The sequence below is a fragment of the Micropterus salmoides genome, unplaced genomic scaffold (assembly GCF_014851395.1).
Source record: "Micropterus salmoides isolate LMB-PRFRI ecotype aquatic unplaced genomic scaffold, ASM1485139v1 Ms_hic_scaffold_8, whole genome shotgun sequence".
NCBI lineage: Eukaryota > Metazoa > Chordata > Actinopteri > Centrarchiformes > Centrarchidae > Micropterus > Micropterus salmoides.
This window is the reverse complement of record NW_024044570.1, coordinates 13,745,930-13,769,441: the sequence shown is the minus strand read 5'-3', so window position 1 is coordinate 13,769,441 and position 23,512 is coordinate 13,745,930. Positions and strand designations below refer to the sequence as shown.

Here is a 23,512-nt window from a genome sequence, read left to right as displayed (position 1 = left end):
GACCAGCAGTTAAAAAATATCCGCTTGTGTGTCGACACACTCATTAAAGTGCTATATACACACACAAATCTTATCTGTACATCTTCATAAAAACATACAAGTACAGCTATTACGTCAGCAGACATTTCCCTGATTTTATATCTTTTCAATAACAGCAAAAAGGCATGGGCATTTACAGTGTTTGTAAATAAATGTAAAAGCTTATGAACACACACACACACACTCACACACCTGAACATGCATGCATTCACAGCAGACCAGAAACATAAATTCCCAACATTATATAATAATACAAAAGCATAAATAGCAATTGTTCAAGTAAATGGTGTGACTCATTCAACACGCTGCTGTTTGCTAATATGACCATGCATGTGTATGACACAGGTAGTTATATTCACAGTACATTGTGAGGCACATATACTGCCTTATGTCCCTCAATTCATTAAAAAGCATCACTGTGTCTCGAGTCCATGGAGTGGTGAGTCATCCATTACGGACGTGTTGATCCAAAGGAGCTCTTCAACAGTCGATTGACGCTCAGCGTGTCCTCCTGCTGTCACTTCCTGAGAGACAGATTGAGACAGAGATGTGACTGCAAACCCTCTAACGAGATGTTTGTGAAACAGTTCAGATTTTTCCATCCAGATTTAAGACAGATTTTCTGTATTAACAATGGAACAAATTTCAGTGAGACAAGGTTCGCAGGTCACGATGTACCCACAGGAAATGATTACTCTACTGATCCCCTCAGCTTTACAGAGATTGTTAATTTTTTGCATTATTTAGCTAATTGTTTCGTAAATAAAAGTATGCATCTGCAATCATACACCAATGGTACAGCCATCGGGAGCAATTTGCCAAGGATACTTCGACATGCAGACTGGAGAAGCCGGGGATCGAACCACCGAGGTCGTGGGCTACAGCTATATGATTACATGTGACAGATAAACTTGATTGATAAATAAACATGTTTACAGATAATGAAAAGCGAATATAAGGAAAATAAAGTAGTTCGGAAACTGAGGCACACCGTACTTGTTTTGAGTCCCACTTGTCTAATCACTATTTCAAAGAAACATCACACATGACAACCACTAAACTGACTTAAATATAGACAAATCAGTTTAATTTAAGAGCAAAACTTCTCAGAGGAGCTCTCACAGCATGTGGGCACTCAGACTGGGCGTCTTAACATTGACAAGAGCACCAGACAAACAAGCAGATGGGAAGGAGAGCAGATGGAGTGACATCGCCATCCCATATGTGGTTTTGTTGTCAGAGAAACTCTGGAGGGTTTTGTAACTGTCGCTGCATTGTTATGTTTTTAAAACTCAGCAGCACATTAAAACAAAAACAGAGTCCAATGCAATGAGGAATTCCCGGGCCATATACACTATATATACACATTACAGAGTAAACAGCAGCTGCATACTGTACAGTACCAACTGGCATAGTTTCTGTTTTGCAGACTTACTACTAAATAATATAAATTAGAGCCTATAGACTGTTGTTTATCTTTTTACCAGTTTAGTTTTTCTTACATGCTTCGATGTGGTCCGTATGTGTCCAGCATGAGCGTGCTGGCCTCCTCCAGGTTCCAGCGGCAGCGCTGCAGAAGCTCCTCACACTCGGCTCTCGACCGCAGACCCAGACAAAACAACTGCTCCACCTACAATACAGACGGTGACAAGAGGCATTTTACGCAGGAAGGTAGGCAATTTTTTTTAATTTGTGTTTTATGTATTTTTATTTCCTGAACATGTTGTAGCTGATTTTATTCTACTTCAACACGTTTTAAGCATCTGGGTAGTGGCAGAAGTTCAAGAATGGAGCCTTGCAATAGTTCGGGCAGGCACAGAAGTAATTTTATGGTAAAATATTCCATTCATCCTCCAATCATGTATGTCCACAACCTGTAGTATCTCTCACAATACATAATCAACATAAGTTTAACTTCCTCCACCTCTCCATCTACAAGTAAAGTCAGTGAAACACAAAGTAGCTTCAAAAATACAAGTACTCATTATGCAGTAAAATGGTCGCTGTCAGTGTTTTACTATTATACATAATGTGTTTGGATGAATATTGTCATGGTTTTAGGTTTAGTACTGTTTCCTGTTGTTTTCCTTCACCCTAGCCACAGTCTGTTCACTGAGACTCCTCAGTTCATCCTCAGCACTGCACCATGTAAAATACTTTTATTTCTATTTCTAACTTGTTATTTATCCAACCATCTACTGTATATAATGTGTTTGCTTGTTGTGAGTAGCATAAAGGGAATTACAACTCAATCTCGTTATACAACCCTTTGTTGTAAAATGATAAATCTACCTTATAGGTTTGTTAAACCCTTCCTCTTGTGTCTGTGTTTAAATCACTTTCAGTCTTTTGTGTTTTCCCTTTCTCTACATTTGATTGTATTTTTTTGATTGTGTTTTTGTCTTGTGATTTATTCATTCGTTCTGTGTTTCCTGTCTTTTGGATTATGGATTGTGGATTGCCTGCCTATCGGATTTGGATTGTTTGTCTTTTGTTGGTACTGTACTTCAGTTTTGACCTTGGTCTGCCACAACTCTGAGCTTATTCACCCTTTTGTTCTGTCATTTTCTTAATAAATACTACAAACTTCATCTGCTTCATCTGGTGCATTCTGGATCCGATCTCCTGTATCGCTGTGTGTCTACGCTTGGCAAACCATGAAAAATATTCCTGCCTGTTTTGTATTCTTGTGACGATGCATTATCTCGCTGATCCAAGGGGAGATTTTAAAATAGTTAGTTAAGTAGTAGAATTTTCTCAAGCAATGAAGTAATGAGGGAACTGTAATCTGAAATGTACAATTGTAGTAAAATGTACAATATTTGCCTCTGAAATGTAGTAGAGTAGAAGAATAGAGTTGCATAACATTTCTACTTAAGTACACAACTTATGTATAGTTACATTCCACCACTGCTGCACAGCCTACATGTGTCCTAACATTTAGTCGTTTGTACATTTTGAATATTTCTTTTGCATACGTCTTTATTGCTCAATAAATGTTGTGTATCTCTGTGTCAAGCCCGTTCAGATCTCCTCCAGTGCATCACATGAGCAGAGCCACACCGCCAAAATAAAATGCATACTGCTGCAATAAAAGACTGTCCTGTATGAAAATTTCATATCACGATTATAGTGACCAAAATTATCACGGTTATCAGTATTATCACGGTATTGTAAAAATGTGCCAAAAAATATTAAAATGTACTGATACACACACTGAAACCATTTCAACAAGTTTTATATTGAAAACTACAAATACAATTGCCAGTTTGTCTGCATAAAAAATAAATAAGAAGCAAATACCTTCTGTAAACACATGAAAATGTGCACTATCAACATTTATATTTTATAGCCTAGGTAATACAATGACCCCGTGCATAATTACATGAAAACACATAAGTCTTTAGAAGACAGTGATAGTAACTGCAATGAGCCCAAAAACTGACAGAAATACAGCGGACTCTGTAGCGTTTCTAACTGATGCTGGTTGGTTGACAAAACTGCGCAACGCGTTATCATGTGCAGTGGACGAATAGACTCTGCCGACACACTCAGCAGCAGAACAACGTGTAGCGTTTTTACAAGAGCAGCAACACTGACGATTTTCTTCAATCAAGTTTCAGCGCTCTCAAACAAACCAAAATACGACCGGACTTCAGAGCGACTGGAAAATCTCTGCAGCGTTGTCTTCCGCCGTCGTTGACCCAAACAAACCCACGTTGCATTCTGCTTCTGGGAGACGCTGGACAGTGTTTGCAGTGAGGTTATAATAACGCGGTTAACCGTACCCGGTTATCATGGTAATGTGTACGGTGATAATAACCGTCAGGAATTCTACCATCGTTTACCATTAAAAAAGTAATCGTTTCATCCCTACCTGTCAAATTGCATACTTGCATACCTTCCCCCACTCAATCTATTTTTTGTATCATCTACTGTTGTTGGCCAATGCTCTGCCATTGTGGAATGTGTCACCAGGAATTGAGATCCACATTATTTCCTGGGAATTCTTGGCTAAACCTACTCCATCGTCTGGGGCTTCTGTGTTTAATATGAAATTTAATTTACGGTGACCGAAGTATTTCCGCATGAAAGAAAAGCATTACTTCTGTAAAATAACCTTAAAAATCACAGGAGAAACTTTGTAGCCAATGTTATTTCGCTTTTTTGTTTTAGTGTACCTGATGACAACATCTTCTTGAGGACATACAACAGACGGAGTTTAGTCTTCAAGGCTAAGAAAGTAATTTAAAAATGGAAAAAGTATGACAGACGTGCACCTTCAAATGATTTATGGCCTGAGGGATGCTCCAGTTGTGACTCTGCAGAGCTGCCTGACACTCCTCCAGCGTGACACCGTGAACTGCTCCTTGGACCTGTCAATCATACCATGAACTTACAATGAATGGAGGATGAAAGTGAAAAGTAACATGACTGGACCTGTGGATTGTTTGTATTTTCAATAATGGTGAATCAGTGGTAAAAGTAGAAATGTTCCATGATCAGTATTCACAAGCAGGAATGACAACTGAAGATGATATCAAATGTAAAATTATTTCTTTATACAGGCTGTTTAAGAGACAGACAGACGCCTGCTGGTGTGTCGTGATTTGCTTCTGATCTTTTGCACATCAGTATTCTTCACAGACAACCGTCGTCAGGCTGACAGATATGCAAAAGTCACAACTTATTAAAATTAAAATAAATGTCACCCTGAATAGTCTCAGAAGCAGAAAATGTTCTCTATAAAAAGCATTTAACAGTTTTAATGTTAAACTTACTCAGTCACTTTCACAACAAATCTAATTTGCAGTTCATCATCAAGTGCAAAAGATTTACAAATTACCCGACAGGACTGCAAAGTTTACCCCCCACCCAAATACAGATACACAAACTATGATGAAACTCGTAATAAAGTTAAGAATTTGTCTTTATGTCTAAATCAACATATCATCCATCCAGACAGTAAAGGAACAAGAGATCAAGTAGAATTTCCTGTTAAAAGCTTTTTGTGGATTTAATTGAAAAGGAAAATCATTATTTGTCTTCCTTTGGCATTTAAAGACTTAGTACTGATTAATAAATTAATATGTGAATATATGTATTGTTTTTGTTGATGTGGACAATACATATATTCACATATTAATTTATTAATCAGTACTAAGTCTTTAAATGCCAAAGGAAGACATCCAGACATCCATCCATCCATCTTCATCCGCTTATCCGAGATCAGGTCGCAGGGGGAGCAGCTCCAGCAGGGAACCCCAAACTTCTCTTTCCCGAGCCACATTAACCAGCTCTGACTGGGGGATCCCGAAGCTTTCCCAGGCCAGGGTGGAGATAATCTCTCCACCTAGTCCTGGGTCTTCCCTGAGGCCTCCTCCCAGCTTGACGTGCCTGGAACACCTCCCTAGGGAGGCGTCCAGGAGGCATCCTTACCAGATGCCCAAACCACCTCAACTGGCTACTCTCAACGCAAAGGAGCAGCGGCTCTATTGTGAGCTCCTCGCGGATGGCCGAGCTTCTCACCCTATCTCTAAGGGAGACACCAGCCATCCGCCTCAGGAAACCCATTTTGGCCACAAAAAAAAGAAATACAATGTGATTAAATAAAGAGGAAAAGAGAGGTGGAAATACCACGTGTGCATTTGATTTTCCTCTCGCTTACCTGTGTGATGCTCTGCTCCTGTTGCACGCTGGGAGCTGCAGTTCGCCCGTTGTTGTTGTTGTAGGAGGAGTTTGGTTTGGCTCCACCGGGCTGCTGCATCATGGGTTTGACTGCCGCCATGTTGGCTGCGCCGTATCTGATTAGAAAACCGCAGATACAAAATATGGTTTGCATTACTATAAAGTAATGTTGTAAAAGATTAAAACGACTTTGAATGAAAACTGCACTTTCATTTAAATACTGAATCAAAGTTTTCACAACATGATAATAATGAGTTGATGTCAGTTCCCTTCACCTGGTTATTCCTGCATATCTCTTCACCTGTAGCTCATTTCCCCCGACTATTCCTCAGAATAAACTCCAGCCCCTTTCAATTGCTCCCTGCCAGGCTGTCGAGTGTCTTCAGCCTAACTATCCAGCATTATTCTGTTCTTGTTTCTCCCTGACCTGCAAACCCGGTATTCTGTACACTGAACTTTATTTATATATTGTCTGTCTCTGAGTCGTACTTCCAGGTTTATATCTGCCAGTTTCTTCAGACTTAATGTGAGATTCTTTTGTGAACTTTCAAGGTCAAGAATGAAATTTGAAACTAAAGTTATTTTTTTAAATCTTGGTAAAAAAAAAAGCTATACAAAGAAATTTAAAATGGGTTTAAAATAGCTGTTAATTATAATAAGTGAATAAGAATCAGACTTAAGAGTCTATTATAATATTACATTAAAATTTTATACAAAGACTGTAAAAGAAAAGACTTAAAATTTACATCAAACTCGACTTTGGTCACAATTTGAGTTCAGTGTTTTACATTGTGGTTATAAAAATAGGTTTAATCACTTTTTCATTTATTTCTCTTCGTAGAATTATATGTTGTAGTTTTAATTTTGTTTCCAATTTATATATTATTCCATGTGTTTTATTTATCTCTTATTATTGTGCAAATAACGCTGATGTGAATTTTGTTTTACTGTAAGGACCACAGGAAGATTAGGAACTGCTGGAATCCCAAAAAACTAAATAAATTGCTATGTATAGCAACCTCAAATAAAAGAGAGAAGAGATACACACTGAAAATATCTGAGGTGACCTCAGACTGTGCAACACAAACTTAACAAGTTGGCTTAAACTTCAGTCAGGCTGTCAGTCAAACGGCACTTTCTCACCTCTGGGTGCTACGTGAGCTTTCATTTTGAAACTGTGGTACTGTGTCACCTTCTTTTAGTGTTTCTAGGATTTTAGGAACAATCTATTCAAGACTCTATTTAGCCCAAGTCCCTAATCATTGTCTTTGTCAAAAAGGACTTTGAAACAAGGAAAACTAAGGTTACACTTAAGGGAAAGTTTATTCATTTGAATTGAAATTAATCAAAGACTTTTCTCTTTAAGTCCAAATGAAAGTGAACACGGAGAGTAGCTCCGTGAGTTATTGTAGCTCATAGGGCACAATTTTCATGATAAATTGCCAGCTAACAAAGCTAGATGTTTGGTAAGGTAGGAAACTAACGTTAGCTAGTGAATGATTGTATTTCCCAAAATGCTGAACTACTGTTGAACTATTCATGCAATTTAGTTGATTAGGGACTTTACTGTCCATGTTATGGAAAATAATTTTTGGCTTCACCACATTGTATTTAAAACAATAGAGGATAAGATAAGGACACATGGAAATATTAACAAACATCATAATACATAAATACAGTAAACAAAAAATTTAAAATAAAGTAAAACAGAATAGGGTCAAAGTTGGCTAAGCATTTAGATATTTATGATACTAAACAAGATTGTTGAAATGTCAATAAACATATTTTATTAAAGATTATAAAATTCCCTTTATCCTAATAATTAGAGTGGTAGAGAGTAAATGATATTTGATATCAGTAACACACCTTTCCAGAAAAGCTGGGCGTTCAGGCAGCGGGGTGGGAGCAGAGCTCTGGGGGCTGTCAATCAGTGAGGAAAGGCCACGCCCCTCACGGTAGGCCAAAGGATCCAGTAACGAGCTGGATGCGTAGGAGGAACCACGAGCTGCGAGCCGTGAGGAATGCGATGTGACTTGAGGCAGGGAGGAGGTGGACGAGTTGGAGGACAGAAGGGGACCCAGGAGTCCGGACGCCCGGCGTGGGGAGACGGAGAGGGGAGGAGGGGGCAGGGTCACGGGGGAGGAAGAGAGTGGCGGCACCAGTGGGAGGGGAGAGGAGGAGCGGGAGCCCGGCTGAGAGAAGGCGTGGTCTCTGGGTGGGATCTGTGGAGGCGTGTCTTCTGGGTCACCCAGGGAGATGGAGCTGGAGCGCGCCTGCGGGTGGTTGGTGCGGGTGGAGAGATTGTGCCTAGAGGGACGCAGCGGGGGGACGGGGCTGCGAGGAGGCAACACCGGGCGGTCCTCAAAGCAGGAGGCGAAGGAGCAGGTGGAGGTGGATGAAGGGGAAGGAGGAGGCAGACAGATCTGTCGGTGGGGGCCCAAAGGAGCCAGGGGCAACGGGAGAGGGGAGGAGGGGAGGGAGCGGCCCGTTGCCATGGGAACCTGCAGCTTCACCATCACCTACACTCACAAAGAGAGACAGAAAAATCAGCATAGATACATACACACGTGTCTGTATGTGTTGATCATCCACGCGTTTACTTTCTCCACCTCTCTCTGCAGTTCTTGGAAGAGGTCAGCTGACTGCGACTCGCTCCTGCCTGCCATGGTGGCGCCGGGCGTTACCGCGGTCTCTTCAGTCAATCCCTTGTTGATAGACCGCACCTCCTGGTCCTCTGATTGGTCCTCGAGCTCCGCGGTAACCTCGTCGTAAGCTGGCTGAGGAAGGGGCCAGTCCAGGATGGACGGAGTGTCCTGAGGATGAAAGCGATCGACATTGGAAAAGCAGAGTGAAAAAATGAGCTGCTGGCTTCTGTTTCAGAAGTTAAAAAATGTCATTCAAAGTCTCACTGACATTTGTAAAAACACTGATCATTTAAAATCCTTGCACAGAGCCTTTCTGTCATGTTTGTATGTCATGTGGATCGCTTTTTATGTTTAGATAAGGAGGGTAGTTCTTCTAGTATTGTTTATTTAATAGTTCTCTTTTTTAGTTGCCTTTAACGAACACCATTTCCCATAAAGCCTAGACTTTCATGGGAAAATGTCACAGTTCAACAAAACAGGTGAGTCCATGAGCAAGACGAACGGTCTCTGTTAGTTCAGACCCGAGGCAGGATGGAGAGGACTGAAGGCAATGAATGGTTTTAGTTTTTTTTTTAAACTAAGTTACAGTTGTGCTGGTAAGTTTTATAGGAGCTGTGTTTTCTTCTGTGCTCGTGGTGAATTGTTCAACCTGAATGAACAAGTTTTACCTTGTTTTGCCTTTTCTGTAGAGTTTTACTAATTTTTACAGCGACAGTTGTGCACCATGTTCTAACTTCTTAGAGATCAAGTAAATTAGTTTGCTGGCAAGGCTACCAAAAACTAGACAAAAGTTTCTTTCCATACGGCATCACTCTGATGAACAATTAACTCATCACTCATATAGTGTCAGAAAACAATCCCTGTGAAATAACACCGTAACACTAAAACATCCACTGCAAGTTTATTATATATTTTATAGTTTATACACATTCACACAGATCAGTATCATCATCACCACTGCAAATACAAATCTAAGCATGCTGTAGACAAAAATATATACAAGCAAACGTTGTAGCTATATCATGTATATAAATTATTATGTTTATATTGTAGTTAAATGTTTATAACTATATTTGTTCAGCTTTTATGTCCTTTTGTTTAGCTTAATGTTTATTTCTGTGTAAGTAAATTGAGAGCAACTTTAAACTGGAGTCAAACTCCTTTTACGTGTACACATACTTGGCCAATAAAGCTGATTCTGAACAAGCGTACCAACACTTTCATTTGTCTATTTCGCCTTGCAGGTCATCGCGGTCCCCCAAGAGTCTCCCACTACTTCAAAGATTTATTTATAAATACCACATCATCTTGGTATCAAAACTGAAGCAAATCAAAATGTAATTTGACTTTATTTTGTTTAAATTGCTTACAAATGCTCTTCCACCATCATCATATCATCAGGCAGCTTTTATGCTTCTTAGTAATTTCACATTTTTCTGTGACAGGTCAGACTACTTTCACTCTCGTAACTGTACCTTCAGTGTGTCCTCATCTGGCTGCCTCGTCTCAGTGAGCGGCGAGGGCGTGGTCGAGCTGAAGCTGTCATCGGTGAAGTCGATGAGCGACACCTCGCTTTTGGCCGTGCGCATCCCGGACCCCTCCCACGGCCGGAGCTTCAGACCCAGGGACACTCCCAGCCTCTTCAGCCCAGACGAGGCACTGAGGTCGTCATCGTCTTCGTCATCGTCCATCACAGAGTCGTAGAACGGCTCTGGACACACATGCAAACACCAGAGTCAGGAAATAACAATAGCGTTGTTTTTAAATGCGGGACTGCAGACTTTAGAGAGGACAGGGTAAGAAGAAATAAACTTACTCTTCAGCAGAACGGCCGGCTGAGGCGGACGAGGAGGAGGTTGCTCTGATAAAGAGAAAGAATGAGCTCAGTTTTCTACATGATCATTTACAAACACTGTACATAAACATATGTGTTTAAACTTTTGGAGAAGTTTACTCTTGGCACGGTTGGGGAGTTTGGTCGGCCTCGAGATGCCCGAGTCTATCCCAAGGACATCAGGTGGGTCCATGGGATTCCCCAAATACAGACTGAAAGGGAGACGACGAGAAGTATATTAGATTTAACGGAAAGAAGTAGCCAATGGGCCAAGAAGTAACTGAACAGATTATTTCTTTAACATGTTATGCCCCGCCCTTTGGTGGCAACATGGGGCAACCCCAACGCTGACCCAAACTTAACACACAAACACCTTTAAAACAACCAAATCAAGGGAATTTATTAACATAACAAGACAATAAATTAAAAACACCAAAAACATAACATAAAAATGCCCCAGCTGAAAGGTAGAGAGACCAGCAGTCACAAATCAAAAAGCCTCCTTTCTAATGCTTGTACAGGCACTTTTAAAGACCGCCTTCTAAGGCCAGGTGGACCTCATTCAGCAATCAGCTGAAGTACTTCCGAGGCAGAACTAGGGCAGAAACGGAACATGGAGAGAGCAGCCGTAACAAACAAGGGTCGTAAACACTTTGGTTCTGTAATTGCTGATGGTAAAAATGGAATTGATTATATTCTTATATTCTTGCAGCAGCTGTGAGTTTCTCTGGATATAAGCGAGTTCTGAAAAAAACAAGTACAACATCTGTTGGTGAACGAGGAGTGATGCGATGCTGCACTCCAGTGGACAGAGATGGAAGAAGGAGTACTCATTTGCTTAAGCAGAAGTAACAGAAGAGTCCTGCATCCAAAATTTTACTCAAGTAAATTGGCATCAAAGTATAAAATATATATAAAATATAAAATACTTAAAGTCCTTATTATGCAGAATGAGCCTTTTCAGAAGAATATGTATCACTGTATTACATTTAATGATGCATTTACATGTAAGCATCACTTAAACAGTTGAAAGTAACTTACGTACATTTACTCAAGTACTGTACTAAAGAACAATTTTGAGGTACTTGGTCTTTACTTGAGTATTTAAATTTTCTTATACTTGTACACTGTTTTATTACATGATGTAGTACATCAAATTTCAAAAAAGTATATTTACTTTTAATCCATCACTGTCACTTCACCGGAGACAATACTGCAGTATTAGTACACTGTCTGTATACTGCTTGTACTGTAATTTTGAGTTTAATTGCTTTTTTATTTCTATTCTCATTTTATTTTATAAAAATGTCTGTAAAGATTCTCAGCAATCCAGGTCATAGTAATCCAAGACGGGTTATAATCAGAGGCAACTGGCCTCGGTTGAAGGCACTCGAAGGCGTTTCGCCTCTCGTCCAAGAGGCTTCGTCAGTTCTGCCTGACCCACCGGAGAGAGGCGCAATGTCTTTGAGTATCTTCAGTATCAACTCCAGTTGCCTTGGATTTTATTTTATATTCTTCTAATTATGTATTTTTTACTCTATTTATCTGTGCATGCTCCGTTCTTGTGCTACTGCAACACCTGGATTTCACTTCTGGGGATCGACAGAGGTTTATCTCATCTTAAAATGAACCTTAGTATAAAAGCTGTTTACTTTCACACTGTAAGAATAAAACTAAAGTCTTCAGTTACTGAGTGTTATTAACCTGTCGATGCGATCTGCATGTCCCCAGCTCCTGTGAGGGTCCGTGTCTCCGTGTCCAGTGTGGATGAAGGAGTGTTTGAGCGGATGGCTGATGTCGTGTGCGGAGAGACCGGCGACAGACGTCACCACGTGACGAGGGAACTGGCCGACACGCAGCGTCCCCCTGTTCTGACCTCGCCACCAGTAGTGCTCTGCCCTGAAAACACACATAACAACCCCGCTCTGAGCAAATGAGGGAAGAGTGTAGCGTCCCTAAAAGGCACTCCACCTTTGCACAATCTGTCTTTTCTTTTAAAGCCATTAAAGAATAGAATAAGCTCCCTGTCAATTTGAAATCCTGCACAGATGTGTTCTGTTTAGTGTTTATTCCTGTGTGTGTGTGGGTATCGAAAGGTTGTTGGTCCATCAGTAGTGGAATGACCTGTCTCCTACTAAAGGACTGCAGATGGAAATTAGCTGGTACCTAAATCTGGTACAAAGCATCTCTTTTTGAGATTTACGTATTTTGTATATCATCCCTGATATAAATACATTTTATAAACTAAAACTAAACTACTAGCAGAATACCATTCAACAATAATGTGACTTTCCTGCAGTCTGCCACATGAATCCACTTAACGTATAACTGACAGCGGAAATTCAGACTAAACAAATGTGAGTCTGTCAAATCAGCAGACGCCACAATATTTCTATAATGAACCAGTAACAGGACAGTAATTAGAGTAATTTTCCAAATGTAAGGAATCCAACTTGTGTATGTGTTCCTTCATCCTGCGCTGACACACTCGAGCATGACTTCTTCAAGAATTTTGTTAAAATGATAAAAAACTTTTTGTGCAATAATTAAATAACAAGTTGAAGGATTGTGACAATTTTCTACACACTGACCTCCCCTCTATTATGGTGATGATGTCGTTCATTTTAATCTGGAGCTTGCCTTCCTCCTCAAAGTCCTGCAGCGCTCTCATATCTGTAGGCATGGTCTGCAGAGCACACACACACACACACACTTACAGTTTGGTTAAAAACGCTGATGAGTTATCACTGTCATCAGCAGGGTCATGGAGTCAAACGGAAGAAAAATACTTCATGTCATTTTGTATAATGGAGATTTATTTGTTTCCACTTGCTTATCCCCTCTATTGTCCTTTATTTGCCTGCCGCTCCACTTTGGTGACAAATTAGCTCAAAGCTATTCAGAGCACAATTAATCTGAGTGGTTCACTTGATCTGGGTTTTTTCTTTTTGAATAAGTCCGATCTCTGTGGATATACAAGATTTTCATGTTCAGAGAACTTATATTTCTTTCATACAGTCACAATAATAACACTGTGGGTTCTTGTCTTTAGGAAAGAAAATCTGTATAAACGTGGTTCATTTCTATGCTGTTTGTGAAACTGGTCATTGCTCTGTCACTTGTGTTTAAATAATGTCAGCTTTGATATACAGTATGTATCAGCTAACAACAACGGCTCTATTGAAAAACAATCCACTAACTGAAGCACATGTTGAATTGCTAAAAAACATGCTAAATTGCAAACTAACAAAAATCTGGCAGAACAAGCTGTCTGATGCTTCTTATCTAAAATAATCTGGTCTACCATCTTAAAGGAAAATTCAATCTGAACAGCTACACAATATGTACATAAATAATTTCCAACGCTTCTCTCGTCCAAACAAAAGTACACAGAAATTAGTCCCCTAATAGCCATTTTAGCTCGCTAGCTGCTTTTCTGGGGCAACTTGCCATAAAGCCGGAGGCTCGTGTTGCTTTAGTATACATGGTTTTGAATAGGAATTCAGAATTTCCCTTTAATTACTACATTTCTGAATGCATCTTTCAAATCACACTCACCTTTAAAGTTATTGTACTCAGTTTATGCCACAGTAACATTTGTGCTGCCTCTCTTACAGTGTTCACCTGTTTTGTCTCTGTTTTGGACATTTTTACTGAAAGATGATGTAACTACAAGCCTTCATTCAGTTGCCTTTTGACTAAAACTAGTGTGCTACCTCGAGCAGGAAGTCTCTGAGGGCGACAAAGGTCGGCCTGTCCTCGGGTTTGGGGCTCCAGCACTGCAGCATGACGTTGTAAATGTCCTGAGGACAGTCGTCTGGTTTACACAGCCTCTCTGCCTCCACGTCCACCTTGTGGAGAATCTGCACACAGACACACAAATAACAGAATGCTGAGGAACAATTAATAGCTGGTGAATATTTTTGTAAGAAGCTGCAATTGTTTTGTGGTTTACTGTTTTAAAGAAAATGTTATCCAAAAAATGGATTCCTTTAATAGCAAAGTAGAAAATCCCATAGGAAAGATGTGTGTGCACCTGGCTCCCATTAAGGCCCAGCCACGGCTCCTGTCCGTGGGTGAACATCTCCCACAGTGTGACCCCAAACATCCAGGTGTCAGACGCGTGGGAGAAAGTGCGAGACTTCAGAGACTCCGGAGCACACCTGGAGAGAGGAAAGGAAGAAGACAGAGTGAGTGAGAGAAAGGAAAACGATGGAGAGCAACACCAGAACAGTTTGAATCACCGAGGTCCGAAAACCAGGCTAAAAAACTACTCATTTTGTGCAACCAGGACGCTCTTCTCACCACGGGAAAGGGATTTTGTGGCCCTCCTCCATGATGTATTGGTCGGTGTGTGTTGGCAGCGCCCTCATCAGGCCAAAGTCTCCGATCTTCACTGTTTCATTGGTGGACAGCAGAACGTTACGTGCAGCCAGGTCCCTGTGGAGGAAACGCCTCTGCTCCAGGTAGGCCATGCCGCACGCCACCTACACACACATACACAAACACACATGGTAACAAACTTGTGAGGTTCATGTGAAGTGAAGGGTGGTTCCAACATTTGTGCTTCACTAGTGAAAGGAAATATCAGAAAGAAAAAGTGGTGGAATGTAACAAAGTATATTTACACAAATACTTTATTAAAGGACTAATTAAACGTATTTCCATTTTATGCAAATTTCTACTTCTACTCTTCTATATCTCAGAGGCAAATATTTTACTTTTCAGATTACAATTTTTCATAACCCGTCCTCTCAAAAGAAACCACGTATCTACAAATGTGATTTTGAATTTGAATGTTTGTGATAAACTGGAGGGTTAAGTGTTTTTTTTAATGGATGAGAAAATGATCCTACTCCTTAAGATAAATAAACAATTTAAACCCCCCTGGGGTCAGCTGGAGAATGCATCGCCACAAAGCTGAAAGTTGAGTTTTTTAGAGATACATGGTTCTCACAGGACAGCAACGCTCAACCTCAAACCTCTACAGCAGTAAAATGAAACATGCATATTACTGCAGCAGTAATATTAATCCAGAAACATCAGATGTAATAGCTAAACACAACATTTACTGCAGAATATGTACTTTAACTTTTAATATTGTTTTTGACTACTAGGACTTTTACTTGTAGTGAATTATCACATTGTTTTGCTACTTTTACTTCAGTAAAGGATCTAAATCCTCCGTCCACCATTCTAAAGACAGGGACTGACGGATCAGAGCAAAGTATCCTGTCACGGTTGTTAAAAATACTACTCTTGCTGATAAGGAACAGCAAAGTATAATTTACAATTTCTATACTTTACTAACTTTACTTCTGCTGAAACAGTCAGTTTCTGCTGAAACTGTCAGTTCTTTTAAATTAAGACTGAAGACTTTTCTTTTTACCATTGCTTTTAATTAAATTTTAAGATTTTTTAGACAACTTTTATTGTCCTGTTTTCTTTTTCTTTGTTTTTAGCTTTTTATCATTGCTTTTAATTAAATAGTTACACTGTGAGAAACGAGTAGGTAATTGAGTTAGGGGATTATGGGAGTGAGATTGAACAGAGTGAAGGAAGTGGTCTTAAATCTCGCGCTCGAGTGATTTGCAGGAACCTCTGTCCACCTGTAAACGCGCAGGTGGGTCTAGAGTATAACTGGATCAAAGTGGCCTGCTGACAGACATGTCCTGGTTTCTCTGTAGTGTCCGAGGGTTTTTGGAGTTTCAGTGGACCCAAAGATTGCTGTGGACCCGAGTACAGACTAGCTAGAGAGAGTAGATTAAGTGTACTTCTCTGTTTATTCTCTTTTCAAAATAACTGTAGCTCAATTATTTGCTCAACCCCTCAGCCTGTTTTTATTTTCCATTTAACTCTTTTAACCCTGATTGTAACACTGTAACTTTTATTATATTTTATGTTGCCTTTATGTTTTATGTAAAGCACTTTGAATTACCTTGCTGTTAAAATGTGTTATACAAATAAACTTGCCTTGCCTTACTATGAATCATTAAAATGCTGCTTTACTGGTTTGTCTTGACTTTGACTAATGTTTTAGAACAAAGCTTCATGTTCTGCTGGATGACTTAATATAACAATGCACCAGAATATTTTGTCATTTGCAGCATGATTAAAAAAACAGTATTTTAAATTAATTAGAAACATCCACAGTATAAATAAATTCAGACACTGTGGAAGCAGATTGAGGGGTTCGTTGGGAATAAACTAAGGGACAAAGGAAGGAAACAGCAGCAAATATTTGATGAAACTGCGATTTATCACTTTCACTTCCTCTCGTGTGATATATGTTTTTTGGTTTTAACTGACCTGCACAGCGTAGTTGCACAGAAAGGAGATGAGGATGTGACCCTGACGCTTTCTCAGACGATCCAGCAGGGAACCCAGAGGGGCCAGCTCAACCACCTGCACACGAACACGCACAATATGGAAATAAAAATGCTCACCTTATTTACATATCCAATTTGTTACTTGGGTGTCTACTTTTTGTGGTCTGTGTGTGTTTGAGAATTTGTGTGTGTGTTTTACCATCTTCATTGGCTGTGTGAGGACGATGCCGTACAGGCGGATGAGGTTCTGGTGACTCAGCGAATGCATGGCGTTCACCTCTCTGATGAAATCATCCAGACCGTCTGAATCCAGCACGCCTGCCTTCAGACACTTCACTGCCACTGACAACTTGAAACACAGCGAGAGACGACACCGGCTTTACAACCAACAGAATAAGCTGCTGTAATTCAAACGCAGGCAGCCTTTGGACTGAGCGCTGATTGGCTAAGTTACCCCTCAGAGTTCTAATGGGACCGAGCAACCACGGCGAAATACAACCTGAGCTTGCGTTTCATAGACTCAACACTCATGCACTCAACCGCATGTTACATGTTTCTTTCTCTGCATCTCACCACTCTGCCGTTGGGCCCGGTCCACTCTCCTCTCCGTACCACCCCGAACGTGCCATCTCCCAGCCGCTCGAACAGCTGCAGCTCCGACTCTCTGATCAGGCAGGTGAGCGAGGCTCCCGGCTCGCTACTGGCTGGTGCCGCGCTGGACGACGCCCCCTGAGGGACGGGCTGCTGGGGGTCAGTGTCGGGACGTTTCACTGGAAACACCTACAAGGGCCCAGAAGAAAGCGGTGACATGATTTCCATCTTATGCTCATAAACAGCAAGATTTTTTGATTTGATTTATTTATTTATGGACCTGCTTGTTAAAACCACAACTAGATAAAGTAATATATACCTTAAGTAAATGTAATTAATAACCCATCACCTTAGTCGATATGTAGCCTTTAATATTATAGTAAATGAATTTGGACAGTTTATTGTTTGAGGCTGTGACTGGCAAAGCAGCTAGGTTATTGTTTACTTTCACAATATTGCAACCGCTGCATTGTCACTATATGTTGTTCAGAAATATACTGTGTGTTTTGCTAAAATAAAAAAAATATATTGTCATTACATGTGATGCATAAGACTTACATCAATCATGGTCACCCTGCAAATGTGTGAGCCACATTTTGTCAGCCTTGGAGATCAGGTATCTAATAGAAGACTTTAAATTTAAATAAAAGTGTAACTTATCTCATTTGGCAGTCAAATGTTTTGTTCAGTTGGTGGTGAAACAGTGGTGTGAAGGAGTCAGAGAATAAATGTTAAGAAATGCAAGACGGCATGTGTGAATGTAGTAACAGTAATTTGATCCGGTTTCGCTGGAACGTCAGAATGTGAGACCCGCTTTGGTTTAAAATTTTACATACTGTATGTGTGTTTGTGGTACTGCACCTTGCTCATCCAGGACTTGCGTTTATAAAGGGCTCTTCTCCTCTTCACTGCCTCCCAAAGCCTCCTCTGACCTGAGCCAACAAAATCACAAATACTGAACACATTATTTACTGAGATTTGTTTAGATTTATATATTAGCAAATGACGGAAGAAGTATTTCTTATTCTTTTACTAAAGTAAAAGTACCAATACCACAATTAAAAATTAAAATACTCCATTACAAGTAATCAAAGTCTTACTGAAGTAAAAGTCTCTGTGACTGATATATTATTAAGACAGCTAGTTAAGTCCAGTGGTTCCCAACCCAGGGGTCGGTCCCTTCCAAAGGGTCACATGATAAATCTGAGGTGTCCAGTGTTGATTAATGGGAGGGAAACATTTTAAAAAATACATTTCTGATACACAAATGTCATAATATTTTGAACTTTGGATGGATACTTTGCTATCAGTTCAAATTCCCTCTTTTGTTCTCAAACTGTTATTTAAATTAAACTGTTTGTAAAGTTGAAATGGGAAATGTCTATTTGGTGGAATTTCAAACAAATGCAACAAGGGGCAACAACTACACTCCAAAGCTTTTCACCTAATATGTAACAATGTATTTTTATAAGTTTGAAATACTTAAGAAAAGTGAAATATAGCCGCAAGCGGCAATGATCCAAGTCCAAGCATCGTCATTGCAATATGTGCCTGAGCAGTGGGTGGAATTTGCAACCCACCTGCTCTCTACGTACGGGCAATTTTCTTAGATTAAAACTTAAAAATGTAAAACTTTGGAATGAGAAATAACTATAAATGTAAATTTGTTGTAATAAGCCATGCCAACTCTATTCAATCATTTGCAAATTGTATGCATCAACTTAGTAGTGATCCTTAATTCGTGCAAACAGAACAAAATTTAGTATGAATCTATGCAGCCAATTATGAGATATAAACTTTTCAAATTTGTGGTGCCCATTAGTGGCACAAAATCCCAGGACTGCTCAGTGAAACTCAGACCTAGCATCTGAACACATGCTCCAAGTGTGGATACAAAAGCTAATTTTGATTTATGAGCATTTAGGTAAAATTTTACTTTTTACAATTTTCAGACAGATTTAAGCATAACTTTAAGATGATCCCGCCAAAATTCAGGTCGAGTGGCCTAACGGACAAGTTCTTGAAAATAAGATCTTGAGAAAATTAAGAAAAAAAAAAAGTAGCAACATTTGACTTTTTACAGAGCAGAAGACCTCTGGAAAAAAGATGCAGATGAATTAAAAGATTCAATTGATGAAAGAATTTTAACTCTACGGCAAGAATAATGAGAACAAAAACCTCACTGTTTGCACCCCTTATCATTACTGAGGACAATGAGCACTAATAAACTTGAATTTCTCAGTGAACTTCTTGTTTTCACTTAGCAGCAAGAACTGCAAAACTCAAACCCGGTGATACAGAAATAACTAAAATAAATATTCTTGACATTTCAATATGAATATGAAACATAGAGCCTGATGTTTAGGGGATACTAAGGGAATTGGAGATAAAAAAAAGATTAATATTGGAGTCACTGTAACATTTTCAATTATGTTAAAACACTATGCACTAGACACTCCTACCAAATAGTTGCCTGGAGTAAAATGGAAACAGGAGGTACCTGGGCGTCCCATGCCGATCTTCTCCAGGTCTTCATTCTTGACGTAGTCGAAGTGGGATAGTCGTGTGACGTTGAGCTCATCACGGATCCGCAGTAAGTACTGCTGCAGCTGCACATCTGTCAGCAACTCCAGCAGCCACTCGGTGCCCTCCTCACACTGCATCTGTGGGCACACACACACACACACACACACACACACACACATTGTACATATGTACAATTTTAGCATACATTGATTAATTATTAAGTGTGATGGTGTGAGGTTAATGGACATTCTGTAATGTGCAGTGGAAACAAAGGAGTTACTCTAAATCATGGGTGAGAGTGCAGTAACTCCAGCTTCAGCTCAATACCTCTTAAAAAAACACATTTACCTGCTATAACTCCATAACACCACAACTTTTCTTTTTAACACGTCAGTTTTTATATAGATTAAAGAAACAAGATATGAAATGTTAATTAGTGAGCTCTACAGACGGATTAATTAACTTTTGGACAGCACCAGGCTAGCTATTACCACTTGTTTCCAGTCTTTATGCTAAGCTAAGCTAACCAAAAAACAAATAAGCATTTTCCCCCAAAATGTCAAACTTCTGCTTTATGTTGATTCCTTCAAACCAAAACTTTGTGTCAACTCTTCATTCATTTTTCACCTATCTGCATCTCAACATGATGTGCCAAGCTTTAAGTGGGAATGAGAATAATTTACCAGGAAATAACAAACTGCCCAGAATATTCCAAGCTGTATGTCGGTTCCCTATCAAAAAGAATTATCCTCATTTTTGAGGATTTTGGTTGTCAGTGTCTACACTGAACAAAATTATAAACACTTTTGTTTTTGCCCCCATTCATCATGAGTTGAACTCAAAGATTTAAGACTTTCTCTATGTACACAAAAGGCCTATTTATCTTAAATATTGTTCACAAATCTGTCAAAATCTGTGTTAGTGAGTACTCCTCATTTGCCGACATAATCCATCCACCTCACAGGTGTGGCATATCAGATGATCAGACAGCATGGGTATTGCACAGGTGTGCCTTAGGCTGGCCACAATAAAAGGCCACTCAAAAATGCATTTCCATCACACAGCATATTGCCACAGATGTCGCAACTTTTGAGGGAGCGTGCAATCGGCATTCTGACTGCAAGAATGTCCAGAGCTGTTGCCCGTGAATTGAATGTTCATGTCTCTACCATAAGTCTCCAAGGCGTTTCAGAGAGAATTTGGCAGTATATCTAACAGTCCTCACAACGCAGACCACATGTAACGACACCAGCCCAGGACCTCCACATCCAGCATCTTCACCTCCAAGACTGCCTGAGACCAGCCAACTGGACAGTTGTGGCAACAATCGGTTTCATAACCAAAGAATTTCTGCACAAACTATCAGGAACTGTCTCAGGGAAGCTCATCTACATGCTCGTTGTCCTCATTGAGGTTTTCGACCTGACTGCAGTTTGTCGTAACTGACTTGAGTGAGCAAATTCGATGGCATCTGGCGCTCTGAAGAGGTGTCCTCTTCACGGATGAATCCCAGTTTTCACTGTACAGGGCAGATGGTAGACAGTGACACCAGATACTGACTGGTTTCCAGACCCCTAGACCCCTCCAATACAGTGAAACTGCACATTTTCAAGTGGCCTTTTGTTGTGGCCAGCCTAAGGCAAACCTGTGCAATACCCATGTTGTCTGATCAGCATCTTGATATGCCACACCTGTGAGGTGGTTATCTCAGGAAAGGAGAAGTGCTCACTAACACAGATTTTGACAGATTTGTGAACAATATTTGAGAGAAATAGGCCTTTTGTGTACATAGAGAAAGTCTTAGATCTTTGAGTTCAGCTCATGATGAATGGGAGCAAAAGTGTTTATCATTTTGTTCAGTATACTAAGCGTGACATTTGACAGGGGAAAAATAAACTTGTCAGTGCTCTCTGCTGTAAGAACTATGTAACTGAGAGAGTATTTCTAAAATTATGTGACATATTTTTATCGGCCCAGCTCCGTACGTGATCATCACAGGTAAAGACATAAAAACAACTAGTGCTGAAACAATTAGTTTCTTCCATCAATTAGTTGATCTGCAGAAAACAAATCATTTAGGTCATACATAAAGCAATAACGGCAAACATTTGCTGTTTAAATTACTGTCTCTGAAAAGTAGTGCTGTTTTATATCACTGTAAATTTAACAGTTTTGTTTTGGACTGCTGGTCAGATGAAACAAAGCATTTGAAGATGACACTTTGGACCCTGGGAAATCGTGATGGGCTTTATTTCATCTGTCTTTTAACACTTTATAGACCAAACCAGTGATTCCCACCCGGGTGTCGAAATCTAAAGAAGAGGTTGCAAGTTGAATCTCACAAAGACAGACATATTAATGCTACACAAAATGTTGTTGTTTTTTATCTTTATTATTTTTTCATGTTCCTCTAAATGTTGCTTTTTTAAAATAGGGAATTTCTGGATAATTTAAGGCCTTTAAGAAGAAAACAAATTTGGTCTAAACTGGTAGACAGTACACAAGCAGTGATGTCAGCTAAGCAGGTTGTGAAATAGTCTGGAGTTGCAGCCCATCAATACTAACAGTCAGAAACACACACAATCACAAACACACAATCATAAACACACATACATACAATCATAAACACACATACACACAATCACACACACAATCACAAAAAAACATTCCTGACAACAAACACACACACCCTGATTACAGAGCGACAAGAAGAATTGCATGTCCACCCACAACTTCAGACTTTACCATTTGTCCCCCGACACTTTCTCTGATCCTCCCGTCTCGCTCCTCTTCGTCCTCATCCTCCCCCTCCTCCTCTCCTCTGGTGTAGGGGAGTTTCTGGTACATGTAGCTCTCCCCCATACTGTAGCAGCTCCTCTCGTCCTTCGCCTTGTCTGTCTCTCTCTCTCTCTTTTATTGGCTTTCCGTTTTCTGTCTAGCTACTGTCCAGGGGAGGCGTTAGCTCTGCGTCTCTGAGTCTACTTGGCTAATCTCCTTTCGGCTCTGTGACCTTCTCTGTTCAATCGATAGGCATGCACACGCACGTACACAAACGCACCTGGAGGCTTTTGACGCCACTCTCCGCAGACGTATCACCTAAAGTTATCTATAAACCCTCTCTGTCTTCCCTCCCACTGGTTCTTTCTCTCCCTGCTGACTCACGGCTTCCTGCAGCGTCGGACACCTCCATACATCCCTTTCTCTCTCCATCATTTTTTCCTCCCGCCTCTGTTCTCTCTAGCTCTCTCTCTCCTTCTCGCTCGGCAGCCAAGCCCACCGTCTGATGTTAAATAATTCAGCAGCTCTAACAAGAGGATGAGAGGGATATCGTGGAGGAAGGAGGAGAGAAAATGTAGATGCAAATAAGTGGACAGATGGATGGGTAAATGGATGAATGGTCAGGCCAAAGAGAAATAATAGTCATTTGATAGATGCCAACATGCAGATGGTACAGCAGCTACGCTTGACATCAACCCAAACAAGCAATATATTTGTAAAGGATGCAAATATGATGTGGTAAATTAGCTTTGGGCTGATTTGGGGACCATTTTTAAAGAAACGGTTGCATTCAGTAATAAAGTTTGAACATTCAGTGGTTCCAGTGTGATTTTATATTTTGTTTGTGTTTTGTGCACAAAACAAGCCATCTTAAGACAAAACAATACTCAAGCCTTTTTTTGAATAAACATTGGAAAATACAGCAGGCCAATTTATATAATAAATATAACAGTTTCAACCCTAGATTAAGACATTTATCAAGAGAAATGGTCTTATGGCATTAAAACTGAATACTGCTGTTTGGACAAAACAAGACATTTAAACATGACTTCTTGGGTTCTGGGAAATCATGATGGGCATTT

At 40.0% G+C, this 23,512-nt stretch overlaps 1 protein-coding gene across 2 annotated transcripts; it reads right to left on the bottom strand.

The window, feature by feature from the left end:
* Window positions 1-266: 266 nt before the first annotated feature.
* On the bottom strand, window positions 267-22,653 carry LOC119893390 (activated CDC42 kinase 1-like). 2 transcript variants are annotated; one of them, XM_038705517.1, is made up of 20 exons: window positions 22,398-22,653; window positions 19,627-19,789; window positions 17,988-18,058; window positions 17,109-17,315; window positions 16,735-16,884; window positions 16,516-16,611; window positions 14,512-14,693; window positions 14,243-14,369; window positions 13,923-14,069; window positions 12,798-12,892; window positions 11,911-12,105; window positions 10,327-10,418; window positions 10,189-10,233; window positions 9,848-10,083; window positions 8,337-8,540; window positions 7,594-8,246; window positions 5,708-5,843; window positions 4,320-4,415; window positions 1,542-1,669; window positions 267-563 (listed from the first exon to the last, which is right to left on the bottom strand). In XM_038705517.1, the coding sequence occupies exons 1-20, from the start codon at window positions 22,512-22,514 to the stop codon at window positions 557-559; spliced, it is 3,147 nt and encodes a 1,048-aa protein (XP_038561445.1). In that variant the 5' UTR covers window positions 22,515-22,653; the 3' UTR covers window positions 267-556. The 2 variants fall into 2 exon arrangements, with proteins under 2 accessions (XP_038561445.1, XP_038561446.1); XM_038705518.1 differs by lacking the exons at window positions 17,988-18,058; window positions 19,627-19,789; window positions 22,398-22,653 and adding an exon at window positions 17,685-17,831.
* Between the last annotated feature and the right edge of the window lie 859 nt (window positions 22,654-23,512).

What these genes read in the sequence shown, in the direction of transcription:
- LOC119893390 (XM_038705517.1), bottom strand. Translation starts at nt 22,514, where the DNA reads ATGGGGGAGAGCTACATGTACCAGAAACTCCCCTACACCAGAGGAGAG. An exon ending in GATCGGCATGGGACGCCCAG is followed by an intron (nt 18,059 to 19,626) that starts GTACCTCCTGTT and finishes TTGTTGGCTCAG; the next exon opens with GTCAGAGGAGGCTTTGGGAG. An exon ending in TGGGCCTTAATGGGAGCCAG is followed by an intron (nt 14,070 to 14,242) that starts GTGCACACACAT and finishes GTCTGTGTGCAG; the next exon opens with ATTCTCCACAAGGTGGACGT.